This window comes from Microtus oregoni, unplaced genomic scaffold, assembly GCF_018167655.1.
Source record: "Microtus oregoni isolate MIOR12 unplaced genomic scaffold, Mior012 000090F_ref0000504, whole genome shotgun sequence".
Lineage (NCBI taxonomy): Eukaryota > Metazoa > Chordata > Mammalia > Rodentia > Cricetidae > Microtus > Microtus oregoni.
In genome coordinates, this window is record NW_024544599.1 from 2060367 (window position 1) to 2074583 (window position 14217).

The 14217-nt window shown below is 39.8% G+C and overlaps 1 protein-coding gene across 1 annotated transcript in view; it reads left to right on the forward strand.

Annotated features, from left to right (window-relative positions):
* The first annotated feature begins 3776 nt into the window (after positions 1 to 3776).
* The window catches only part of LOC121442289 (cytosolic beta-glucosidase), a 123831-nt gene continuing 113390 nt past the window's right edge, over positions 3777 to 14217 (forward strand). The window contains exon 1 of the mRNA XM_041643779.1: positions 3777 to 3834. Within this exon, the coding sequence (XP_041499713.1) occupies positions 3777 to 3834 (58 nt within the window). The remainder of the gene's footprint in view (positions 3835 to 14217) is intronic.

The following is a 14217-nucleotide window of genomic DNA, read 5'->3' on the forward strand; positions in this document are numbered from 1 at the left end:
GAATGGGAGGATATTTTTACCAGCCATACTCCAGATAAGGGGCTAATGTCTCGGATTTAAAGATTTGTAGAAAATAAATACCAAGAAAGTAAAACTGTCAACCAAATCAATAAACAAACTGAATAGCAGCTTTTTTTAAAAAAAATAAAAGGAGCATAAGTGACCATTAATTATTATAAAAGTGTTCAATATCCCTAGTCATCAAGGAAATAAAAATTGAAGCTATTTTGAGATACTATCTTACTCCAGTCAGAAGAGTTATCTAACCTAACTACAAATGTCAACTAATCTAACTACAAATGTTTGAGAGGCTGTGGAGAGAAAGGAGCCATTACCCACTATTGGTGTGAGTGAAAAATTAATGCAGCCATTAAATAAACCAATTTGAAGATTTCTCAAAAAAATGAAAACAGAACTACCACATGACTCAACTATTTCACTCCTGGGCATATAGCCAGAGCACCCCAGACCCTATCATCGAAATATTTGTACCCTGTATTTATTCATTATAGCAAAGAATTGGAAGCAACCTACTTGTTCATATACAGATGGATGGATAATGAGAATGTTATATATATATATATATATGTATTATAATATATATATGTATTATATAGCTTTGGAGTTGAATATCATTTTTATATATGTAAATAATATTCAGTGCTTAAAAACCTCATTTCCCAAATTGCTTGAAAATAAATGGACTTAGAATGTATGATATTAAATGAGGTCACCCAATCTCAGAAAGAAAAAAAGGTATACTCTCTCTTATATGCATAATCTATCCAATAACATTTGTGTATATATAGACACATATACATAAATATGTGTGTGTATACATACATATAAACAAATATTTATGTGGGTACAGATAACATGTAGAAAAGAGAACGAGAAAGGCTAAACATAAGGGAATGAGGAAGAACTGAAGACAGGCAATGGGCAGGAGTTGTGAAAGAGGATATAAAACAAATGACTTTTCTAGTTCCAAGTCTGTTACAGGTTTTCCATCCTCTGCCAGGGTAAGTACATAAAGCTATTTTTTTTCCTTTTTGATTCTTTTTTCAAAAAAGGGTTTCTCTGTAGCTTTGGAGCCTGTCTTGGAACTAGCTCTTGTAGACCAGACTGGCTTAGAACTCACAGAGATTCACCTGCCTCTGCCTCTGCACCACCACCCGACTCCACAACTGTTCCAAATGGCCACACTAACTGTATAGAAGCTCATTAAGCTGCATACTCTTTGCATCTGTTTAATTTCAATGTGTGTATTTTTTTTTTTTTTTTGGTTTTTCGAGACAGGGTTTCTCTGTGGTTTTGGAGCCTGTCCTGGAATTAGCTCTTGTAGACCAGGCTGGTCTCGAACTCACAGAGATCCTCCTGCCTCTGCCTCCCGAGTGCTGGGATTAAAGGCGTGCGCCACCACCGCCCGGCCAATGTGTGTATTTTTTAAATTTATAACAATTTCTATGACAAAATTTGTAAGTCAAAACACAAAAGACAGTAGAGGAATTGAGCAATTCTTGCTTCTCTAAGATGTAGCTGAAAATTCATGTTTTAGAGCCACAGAAATCACTAGGGAAATTTCTAAAAACAAGAAGGATAGAGGGCTTGTGTGTAGCAATGTAAGGCAGTAGAAGATGGGGAGGAAGAAAGTACTGTGAAGTGTATAGGTTTGCGTGTGTGTGTGTGTGTGCGCGCTTTCCTCTGAGTACCTGTGTAGAGGCCAGAAGTTAACTCTGTATAACTTTTTGGGATGGTATAGCTTACCTTTTGAGACAGTTTCTCTCACTGATCATAAAGGTATCTCTGTAGTAGGATATAGTGGTCTTTGGGAATATACTGAGTAAAGGCTGAATATGTTGGCCATTCCTCAGCTTGTACATGGATTCTGGGAATTCACACTCAGGTCCCCAAGCCTGCATAATAAATATTTTGCACACTGAGCCATCTCTCCAGGTCTACAGTTCCTAAAGTATGATTCACAGGCTTCCTGAAATTCCAAGTTCCATTTAGGAATCCACAAGGTCAAAATTATTTTAATAACCATATTAATATGTGATTTTCTTCCTTATGCTTCTATGAATATACACTGGATTTTTCAACAGGTAGCATACTGCATAAGAAGCAAAAGTGTATCTAGTTTTTTCAACCAGACAACCATGATGGTGACTTGAAAAAATGTAAAATATTCACTTTTCTTACTATAATTTTGAATTATGTTTTTCCAGATAAATATATTATCTATATCAACAGTCTTTTCATTCTTATTTCTTTTGAGATAGAGTCTCAATGTGTATCACAGGCTGACTTGGAATTCACTGTGTAGCTTTGTCTGCCTGGAGACATTCTCTTTGTGCACTTCAATCTCCGGAGTGCCGGGATTATAGGCAAGGTCCACCATTCCCAGTTTCCATTACTTTAAGTGATGTAAATAATAAACACTTTCAAAAGTTTTCAGGTTCAATTTCTAATTCAGTATATAGCCATATATATCCCATATTAAAGAAAAAGCGCTTGAACACCTCAGTTATGTTTGCGAGTATTTAGTTGCTGATACTGAAAAGCGATAGACTGATCTGTGGGATGATGAACCAGAACTGAGAAAAAAAAAAAGATAATTCTGAGTTTTGGGAGTAAATAACTTTAGAGACTGTGGAACTCAGAGAAGTATGTTGTTCTGTCTGGAGAAGAACCCTGGAACAGCCTAAGGAGTTAGCAGGGACTGTTGCACACAGAGAACATTGAGATATTCCATTTTGCATTTTAACCCATTTGTGAGCCTGAATAATTGCAACACTGCCATCTAGTGCTCCATAATGAAAATGTTTAACCCCCGCCCCTAAAATTGGCTTATACAGATTGTTCCAGACTGCATTAAACAGCTCCATCTGCATTGCTCATGCGTGTGTATCCAGTTATGTAATTTTAAATGCCTTCCATGTATATTTAAGTGCTTCTTTCTTCTTAGGGTTAGGATTCCCACTGATCTCTCCTTCCACTCTTTGTATTCCTGTCCTTGTGCAGGGACCGGTAACTTTCCTGTGCTCAACTCCTTCCTCCACAAGAATGTTTCAAAAATAAGTTTTTAATCGTGGATTCTGTTGGCTTAAAGAAAAGCTGCAATGTTAGTTTCGAGAGTCCCGAAGGACACCCCTTCTATCCTGTCTCCCTGTTAGCAGCAACCTACATCACTAGACCCCATCCAAAGGCATAAATGTTCCACATTTAGTCAGACAGCTATACAATATCAGAAATAGAGGCTTGGGGAGCAGAGAGGCAGGCCCAGGGGCGGGGGAAAGACATGATGTGTAAAAGCTAAGGGGCTTCAATTGTCATCACACCTCTCCATAACCACACCAGGAGCCAGAAAGTCATAAACCAATGCTTTCACCCCCCTCCTTCCCCCAGACACACACATGTACACTCAAACGGACTGGGAGAAACGCTCTTGGAGCATTATATAACCTAGAAGCCATGCCCATGCAAAATAATGAACTATCAGGTATAAACATTAACTTGGTTAGAACTTGGGCGATGCAAGTCTGTTAAGAACTGGGACAATAAAGCCTAATCCTTATCTTGGACAGCAGGATTAAAGTGGCCACTTGAGTGGGGTCCTCCTACTGCTCTTCTTCCATTTGTGTCTGTGTCTGAGACTCTGGTCTGGGGTGGGTGAGAGGTCACCAGTCTTTACAGCTGCTCAACTCCCCTGGCTGAATTTTGGACCTCCCTGTAAGCCCCTGTTAGTCGAGGGTGACAATTATATCTCTGCAGCCATGGCTTTTCCTGTGGGGTTCGGATGGGGAGCAGCCACTGCCGCTTATCAAGTAGAAGGTAGGAGAAGATGCTTTTCCCTTGTTGGGGCTGGAATGGATGCTTCTGGTGGGTTCTGTATTCCTGGGGAGGAGGGTGGAGTGTTGAACAGGCAAAAACCGAAGAAAGATGTAAAACACACTATAAACGAAACTGTCTCTTTTTAGACAGAAGAGGCTGCAACCCCCTTCTCCTTCCTCAGATAGGAGGAGTGGTGGGTGAGGAGTGAGGGTGGGATTTTGTAGCCTTGTAGTCGGTTCCAGCGACCTGAGAAGTCAGTTCACATCGGATCCGCTGCTTTCCTGATTGACTTCCTGAACAAGTTTGCAAAGTGTTTGGAAAGGAACGTTTTTTTCCCACTGACTAGAAGAGTGGTGAATTAATTCTTCCCAATAGCTCTTGGTTAGCTGATAAACATGCTCTGCTCTGTTCCAAGTGAGACAAATCTAAGTATTACTTTGAACATGCCACCTCTTTCCTGGGTTTGTTCCTAAGAGAAGAATAATGAACTATCAGGTATAAATGCTAGGTCCAGGTGTGCTTGGTGCCTTGGTGTGTCAGCACTAGTCTCCGCCCCCACCAGATGAACATTATCCCCACCCCTGACACCTACATGATCTGTTCATCTGTAAATAGAAAACAAGTATCCCCTTGTCTTACCCAAAAATAAAGAATTCTTTTCTCCTCCTCCTCCTCCTCCTCCTCTTCTTCTTCATCTTCTTCTTCCTCCTCCACCTCCTCCTCCTCCTCTCCCCTCCTCCTCCTCCCCCCTCCCTCTCTCTCTTTCTTTCTCTCAATACAGGTTTTTTTTTTTCTTTGTGCAACAGCCTTGGCTGTACTGGAACTCACTCTGTGGATAAGGCTGCCCTTGAACTCACAGAGATCTGCTTGCCTCTGCCTCCTGAGTGCTGGGATTAAAGGCACGTGTCACCACTGCCTGGCAAAATAAAGAATTCATAACAGCTACCACAGTGGAAATCTTTATTTGGTCATAGAAGCATATGGTGAAACCCTGGGTTAACCAAAGGTAAAATGCTTCTTCTAACTTTCTATGATTGCTGTAACAAATGATACCAAGCTGTGCTACTTAGACAACTAAAAATGGTTCTCTGACAGTTCCAGAGGCTAGTACTGGCCATTTAAAGGTGTAATTAGCTACATTGTACTGGAGTAGGATCTACTGTAACTTATCCACTGTAACTGGTGTTCTCATACAAAGAAGTCTGGACACTGAAAGAGACCCATAGGAATACCTTGTAATGCCAGGCAAGCATGCCTTTAGTCCCAGTACTTGGAAGGTGGATCTCTATGAGTTCGAGGCCAGCCAGGTCTACAGAGTAAGTTCCAGGATAGCCAAGGCTGCAGAGAGAAATTCTGTCTCAACAAACAAACGAACAAACAAACAAACGAACAGACAAACATCCAGAGATCCCACAAAGGAAACAAATAAAATAACAAAACAAAACTCATGTGACAATAAATAGGGAAATGAGAGTGACTCAGCTGTAAACTAAGAAACCGCAAGAATCAGTGGCCACCACCAGGCACTGAGGAGGGGTGAGAAAGGCTCATAGTTGAGGCCCCAGTGGCAGCAGGGCTCTGCTGACCCTTTGAGTTTGCTCATTTGTGAAAAAGGGACAGAGATCAGATTTCTGTGATTTCTACTCACTGCCTGGGTCTTCTTTATAAAAAGCTAGTATTTAAATCATAACAGGTCAGTCAATGAAGTAATTTCTGATTCTGTAAGGCCGGAGACTACACAGGAGCTGTGGAATGAGTGTCGTTTCACCTAAAGCTTAAAGGATGAGAAGGGAGCCTTTTGAATGGGGGACATTTTCTTGGCAGAGTGACAGAGGACAGGCTCATCGCTGCACCAACACGGCTGCTTTTGGTCTCTAGTATTTACTGCTATCTTCCAGATGTGTAAAGGAGAACTCTCGCTGTGACTGCCATATACAAGGCATCTCTCAATGGGAGGATGAGAGCTGGGACTTAAGTGTTTTTTGAAAGAATGTCTGAGGATGCTCTGGTCAGCAGGGATTCCAGTGCACATCTTCCCTGAATGGTCTCTTTGCTTTTAGATAAATTTTTACAAGGTCAGGTGGATTACAGAAAGACCCACGCCTAGTTGAGGCTTATATATGGAGTCAGAGCTGCTGAGGGTGGGAGACACCGTTTTCTTTAGACACAAGTCACCTGATAGGTTTCCCATGACCCAGTGGTCATCCCTGCAATCCCTGAACTCTTGTATATATGACTGACACTGACAACTCAGTAGGAGCTGTATAAGTATCTGATATATATATTAGAAAAGGACATGAATTTAAGGGCAATATAGGCAGCAAGCAGAAAGGAGAAATGGATATGAGCAATATACATTACACCTTACTATGATTTTTTTAAAAAAGAATTAAAAAACACCTTTTTTTATAAATGAAAATATTCTTAAGTTATGTTGTAGTTCATGTACTTCTAAGCTAGATTTCAATTCTCTTTGAATATAAAAACCTTGGGGTGAAATTTTGTTGATGTTAAGCCTGCCTTTCTTGTTAACCACTTAGTTATGAAAGCTAACTTAAACCTTGACCATGGGCACCATTGTAATGAACTTGTTTCAGTATCCAATATTAACTGCATGATTCTTTATGTCTTAACAATTATTTTATCATATGTGTGTAAGTGTTTGGCCTGCATGACATATGTGCACCAGCCGCATGCATGCCTGGTGCCCAGGGAGGTAAGAGGAAGAGAACACTTGGATTCCCTGGAATTGGAAAATCAGATGATTGTGAACCACCATGTGGGTGCTGGGAACTGAAACCCCGTTCTGGACAAGAATAGCAAGAGCTATTCTTGAATCATCAATGGATATTCTTTCAAGCTCCCCTGTGCTCTCCTCTCCACGTTTTTGCTATTTTAACAGCAGTGAAGCTGCTTGATGCACCAAGTAAACTGCATTTGAGTTCTTGTGGAGATACAACGTGATTGGGGAGAATATTGTGGTGAACATTAGGAAAATGAGGTAAGAAATTAAAATACTCTTTTTTTTTTGAGAATGTCTATGAGAAAACCTTATCATACTCAAAATAACCAAAAGTTTAGGAAATAAAGATAGCCCACCTGGTCCTGGTGTTTGATGCATGATGACAGTTAAGACTCATAGTCAACACAAAAATGATCTTATCAAGATGTTATCTATTTTTGTAATTACTCTGACAACACAGCTGTAGTCCACCTAAAGAACTAAAAGTACAGACGGAGACCTGTTTTTCCAAGAACATCTTCTTTTAAAAAAAAAGAGTTGATATTTTATGCTTATGGATGCTTTACTTGATTCTACATCAGTATACTGTATGTGTGCTCGGTGTTCATGGAGGCTAAAAAAAGGCATCAGATCCTCTGGAACAGGAGTTACAGTTATAAGCTGCCATGTGGGTGGTGAGAATTGAACCTAAGTCCTTGGGAAGAGAAGCCAGTACTATTAACCATTAAGTCCCAAAAGGTATTGCTTTGAGGAGTATAGTTGGATTTAACTGAGTTATTTATTTAGGTCTTTCCCCCCTAAATTCTGTCTAGTAAAAAGTTGTTCAGATAAGGCTAAAGATATCAAAAAAACCCAAGTCTATAAAGCTCAAATTTGAAAGAGAACTCACTCATGACCCCACACCCTGCAAAATATCAATGGATTGGAAGTGTCCTTCAAAATGGTGTTTGGTGTTCCTGGACTTTCTGCATATGTAGTTCAGATCTCACCTCTGACGACATCTGTTAAAAGGGAAACTTTAGACAAACTGATTTTATCTCGGTTTATTTGAGCAAGGAAATGATTTATGAATTGGCTTGTTCCCTAAACTAGTCAAGATTCAAAAACTTAGAATAACAAGGGCAGACAAAATACTAGGTTTTCAATTTCCTAAACTGTAGGCTATGAAACTTGCCAGGTTTCTCTATAGGTGTTTTCTGGGTGAGCATATGTTCTGTCCAGTCCTCAGCCTGTTACCTTTATTCAGTCACTGGTGTGAGCAGTCAGTATTTAAAGACAGAAAAAGGAAGCACTAAGCAGAAAGAGACTAGTAGCAACTCCATATTTGCCTAATTTGGACGTCTGAGTAGGTAGCAGCCTGTGACTGGTGAAGTTCTTGGCTACTGTGAGTGTCTAAGCCTCAGGTAGTTGTCACAAGTACACACTCCTTAGTTAGCTCTCATCTATGTATATATTAAGTAAGGTTATAATTCACTATGTAAAGGAACAGTTTTAGACAAAATTAATATACATAACAACTACGTATTAAGTGTTCTGTGCCAATATGCCTTCTAGATATAATATTTGTATTTAGAGGCACCACAGAAGGATTGCTGAGGATGACCCACTATAGAACTCTATAGACAACTTGGCATAAACACACAATGGGTTTTATAAGTGTAGAGTGAGTTTCAATCACCAACATCCAGTTCCACTGAGGACCTGGGACTACCTTAGCCAGTCTATCCTATCCTTCTGTCTTTCTGGAGGCAGTCTTTCCCATGCTCTTCTGCATTGGCTATGTTAAGGTCTTGGTTTGTAAGTTCCTAACTGGCTATTGTGTGTTAACTCTCTATCAACAGCTTCTAGGCTGGGGACCTTGACCAATGTGCTCTGTCCAGTCCTTATCCTGTTACCTCTATCCAGTCACTGAATGACTTTTCTGTGCTTGCTTGTTTCTACTTCAGAAGTACTGGGTATGAATTTTGCTTTAAACACTTCTTAGCACCACAAGGGTAGGCGAAATACTTATTTCTCCATTTCCTTAATTGGAGAACATGAAACTAGCTAGGTTCACTCTATAGACGCTGTCTGCGTCAGCATATGTAATTGAAGCACAAGAATGCCTAGTGCACGGTGCTCATTAATGCTAACACAGATGCTTACCTTAGCACCAATGCTATCACACCCCAGTCTGTACTGGTGCACAGAGCACCATCATCTGCCTTATTTAGTGGGAATGCCCATATCTGCTTTGACTATAAGTTTCACACTACCCACTCCTTTGATGCTCTCCACTGTGTGTAAGAGAGTGTGATTAGCCTTCTCTTAGACCGTTGTTTCAATTACAGATGCAGGAAGTACACATCTTGGATCAACACGGTCTGAGTGTAAAAGCTGAGGTCAGCTGGTCTCTTTTGTGCTTGGAAAAATCTTTGAATTTTTGTTATATTTTAGCATTTGGGACCTTTGAAAGTCACACCATTGGGCAAAATGGAGGGCTGAGTGACAGTGGTGCTTGTAAGAACAATTTAGCAATTCAATGGTTTTGTTCTGAATCATCACCACGTATCTATTTTTCACCAATTTTTAAAGCATGATTGGCTAAGTAAGTGTATTTGTCTTTGCTCTTTTGGGATCTCTGAGGGATTATTACACTCAAAACTGAGATATTGTGGCTCTTTCATTTGGAACAGAGGGCAGTGTCAGAATCTTTGCAAGTGGGGCCAACGTCGAAGCAAAGGGCCTGGCCTTGTCCTCACCCTTCTCAATATAGCCATGACTTGCTTATGTATTTCACTAGAACCATGGCCTTCCTCCTGTGCCTCTTAGTCCTTCTGCCTCTTTTCTGGCCACTTCACTGTTTACGGTTCTAAAGAAGAGTTTAATGTTTATTATATAATGGTTTTCTGTGCAGTGCCTTGGGCCTTTTGGAGGAAGGCACAATATAAATCTCATAAATAAATAATAAATAAGTGGTATAAGCAGGAGGAAAATTATGTGTTTTAGGTGAGTTGTAAAGAACATTGCAGGCCTATAAAATGTATTTGTTGGAGTAAAGAGACAGGGAAGAAAATGCAGACAATTATTTTACATACAGAAGTGAGGCTTGCCATCATTTTTAAGCATAGAAAACTTGCCAAGATTTTTAACCCTTCGTGAGGCTGATTGTACTCTCTTGGGCTTAGATGGCAGGTCAGAAACAAAACTAGGAGGCAGTTCAGTGATGTTGTGTCCATTTCTCCTATATGCCCTAGAGGAACTATGAACATGACATTAGAACTTGATTCTATGGCTCTTAGAAGCTTGTAACTCTGGGTGATTTTGGAGAAGGCTGTTAAGAGGTGAGTGCATTCTATAAAACCCCACAAGTCCTTAGCAGAGTCCAAACTACACCATTAAGGCTCCCTAATGGGGCTGGGGTTTGTGGCTCTGAAGGAGGCAAAGGACTCTGCTTTATGATTGTCATTATGAGCCTTCTGTGCTGTACTGGTACCTGTGTTGTGTTTACTTTTGATTTAACTGTGACTTTGGTTTCATGGTTGCAGAAATTGGCATTCATCTTTGACTATTTCTTGCTCTAGTTTGTCAAAGATGGAATTCTACAGGCAAGAGATTTGAGGTTATGTTTACATTTAAAAAGCAGGAGAATGAACAGTGCAGGTATATAAGTCGGATTTAGGTCACATTTGTAACCATTCTATACTGATTCTTTTCCACTCTTGTTAAAAACTCAGTGAGTCCACACATGAGACACATTTCACTTACCCACTGTAAATGCCAGCACAAACTCTGCTTCCTGTTTGCTTTTCCTGCTCAACCAAATCCAACAATTTGTCATGTTTCCTATATTCTACTAATTTGGATTAAAGATCATGTGTGGGATTAGGAAAGTGGTCATGCCTGTATCTTTTTTTTTTTCTGGAACAGTCCTTGATAGATAGATCTGTTCTTCATTCAGGTCACCTAAGAAAGAAAAAGAGAAACAATTTTCAAGTGTTTGCCTCTTGTTGCATCAGGAAAATGAAGCGGAGAAGAATTTTCATGTGAACTCTACCGTAGTTTAACTAATAGAAATTGTTCTACCAAATAATCTTTTACTTATTTGTTGCTGTAACAAAACACCTGACAAGAGCACTTTAATTTGTGAAAGTTTTATTTCGGATCACGGTTTCAGAGATGTTGGTCCACCATGGTGGAGAACGCATAGTTGCAGCAGTTAAAGTGGAGTTAACATGGCACTTGACCAGGAAGCAGACAGAGTGCTCGATGGGACCCAGGGCATGTATTACCCTCAAAGATGGGCACCTAGTGATGTGCTTGGATCAATCAAGTCCCACTTCCTAAATATGCCACAGTAAAAAAAAAGCAACAATAACAACAACAACAAACACAACAAAACTAGTAAAAAAAAAACAAGCAAATACCAGTAGCTGGGGCCTGAGAATTCAAACATGAGCTGGGGTAGTGTGTTTCAGATTTACACTATGATATACTCTTCATTTCATTCTTCTGGTCTTAAATTTGAGAGCCACAAAACCCTCAAATTACTCAATTTCTTTTGTTCATACCATAATATTGACAATGGAAAAAAGTGGAAGTTCGGCACGTTCAAATGTTTATCAGTGGCTGTCCACTCACCAACCGCATGCCAGATGCAAACAGCAGGTGTAGACCAGGAGACATAGTTGGAGGGCAGGGAGGGGAAGCTACTGGGTGGGTGCTTATGATGACAGTTGCCTTTCAGCCTTGGGATAAAATGACTGGAGCCTCGGGTGCCCATTAGGCCTTACTTATTGACGATGCAGCATTGAATCATGAGCACACCAGGCTCTACGGACAGACTATACAGCACTGAATTCTAGCTTCTAAGAATCTCTGCTGCAAAACTGCTCATCTGGTGTAATATGATGCCTACTTTTCTCCCTTCCCCTTTGCTTATTTCATTATAGGAACATCAGAGACACTTGACAGTTTTTAATTCTTCTCTAGGTTACTTTCCTCAACCTTTTTCATTCAAATACATGCCTTTTAACTATATTAGGAATTTAGCTGCATTCACTCTACATTCCCAACCCCTCTATTAAATATTTAGTTTTAACAATCAGTTTTATAATTTTTAGGAACAGATTACTTAGTTGCCTTCATTTTTTTTAAATAAAGTCATGTTTGTTTCCAGAACACTATTATTCTTATAACTCTTTAATACTGCTAGTGTAAAACTTAAATTCTCAATCTAGCAGCCATGCTTTTGGGTATTTATTCTAAAATTTGAAATAAGTTTGTTGGAGAGAAAACTTCACTCTCATGTTCATTGCAGTGTTTTCCATCAGCCCAGAGTAGCGTCAACCTGTACTCACCAATAGATGAACAGCCAGGAAAACATAGGGTAGGCACACAATAAAACATCATGCAACCTTACAAAGGACAAGATAAAACAAAACAAAACACAAACCACTTTTGTCAGCACAGGTAAAAATGGACAACAGTACACTCAATTAAAAAAAAACAAACAGGTAATGAGAGAGAATGCTGCGTGTTCTCACACACTGTGGGATCAGCCAAACCATTAGGAGGGGAGAGGGGTGGCTGCAGCGGGTTGAGAGTAAGGGGATTGAGGGTTAATATTCAGGAGGATGCCTATATGTTTTTCTTTGGGTTCTCCTTATTTAGCTTCTCTAGGATCACTAATTATAGGCTCAATGTCCTTGGTTTATGGCTAGAAACCAAATATGAGTGAGTACATCCCATGTTCCTCTTTTTGAACATAGCGGACAATGAGGACTACTGAGAACTCAAGAACAATGGCAATGGGTTTCTGATCCTACTGCATGCACTGGCTTTGTGGGAGCCTAGGCAGTTTGGATGCTCAACTTACTAGACCTGGATGGAGGTGGGGGTTCCTTGGACTTCCCACAGGACAGGGAACCCTGATTGCTTTTCGGGCTGGGGGGGGGACTTAATTGGGGGAGGGGGAGGGAAATGGGAGGCGGTGGCGGGGAAGAGACAGAAATCTTTAATAAATAAATAAATTAAAAAAAAAGAGTAAGGGGACTGAGACGATAATGGTGAAAAATTCAAGGACTTAGGCAGGATTAGAGGATTAGCACAGGCTTACATACAGTGTGGCAAAGGGAGTTGAAGACTGAGAGCTGCACATTTAAAATTGCCAAGAACCTACATTTCAAAGCTCTGTGATGAAAAATTCAAGTATATGAGGGAATACTTAGCTGGTTCATCAATGAAATAGCCATAGATCATTGTATCACTTTTTGGTCCACAAATATATGCAATTATAGCCGGTTAATTTGCAAAAGATGAAGCAGAAAAAAATGATTTAAAAAAAGAAGATAAAAAGAGAAAAGAGAAGAAAAAGAAAAACCTCTAAGAAACAGTTAGAGGAAAACAAAACAAAAATCTTTTTTTTTTTGTTAATTTATCATTTTTTTCGAGACTTTTTTTTTTTTTGACGGAGTTTAGCTGTGTAGTGCAGGCTAGTTTGAAATCTGGTGCCTCGAACTCATGGTCCTTCTGGCTCAGGCTCCTAAATGTTGGAATTATAGGTGGGGACCATAGTATAATACCTTCCTATTCTTCTTTATTTTGGTTCTTTCATGTTGGTTGTTTTCATCCAGTGCCTGAAGATCTTAAAACAGTTATGAATAAACTAATATGCTGATTAATAGTAGCAACATATTTAGGCTTTCTTTAAGTGAGATTGGTATCATTCAGAACAGAGATGCCTGCAAAGGAACAGAGTCCTGCTTGTTAGCTGAGGAGTTGACAGTCAGTCCTCACAGAATGGACAATGTGTGTGTAGGGGCTAGCCAATATTTAGATCTTAAAGATCATCAAATGTGAAGGCTTTAAAAGTCTGTGTTTACCTTGTGCTGCTCTCTCTCTCTCTCTCTCTCTCTCTCTCTCTCTCTCTCTTCCCTCTCCCTCCCCCCTCCCTGTCTCTGTCTGTCTGTCTGTCTGTCTCTTCCTCTCTGTTATCTTTCTACTGCCCCAGTATGCCTGGTGGAATCCTTCTTGATAAGATCTGTCATTTTCATGAATCATCTCTTAGGACACGAACAATGGGTAGAGGTAGCACTGTCTTGTTGATAGAGGAGGTGAACCCAGCAGGCCATCGGAGGCACAGATGATTCTTTAAGTAATTACCAGGATGGGAGGCCACTGTGCTGTCCCCTGTGACGACTGCCTCCAGGGTTGTCAAGCAGAAGTTTTCCAGTCTTCTCCAGTTTTCTCCAGAGCCCATGAATCCTTTGTCTTAGTTTCTCTGATTAATTGGTCCTATTTTATTTCCATTTTCCAGAAGTACTTGAGTGAATGTGATGTTCTATTGGGACCTTTTTAATGTAAGCTCAGTTGTGGATCTTATTTACTGTCATTTCGATGGAGTGTGAGAGGGAAAAGAATTAAATATGTATGTTCCACTCTGTTTTGAACTTGAAATCTTTATTAACATAAATAAAGACCTTAATATAATATTCATTTATGTATAAGTCTTTATTATCATGCATTAACATATGAGAACACTTCTTAAGCAATGAGGTATTATTTAAAATTAATGAATTGAATGAGTTGCCATTATTAGTCTCCTCTCAGCACTAAGGCAACCAAGTTCTGGAAATGTTCTAGGCCTATGCTATGGGGGT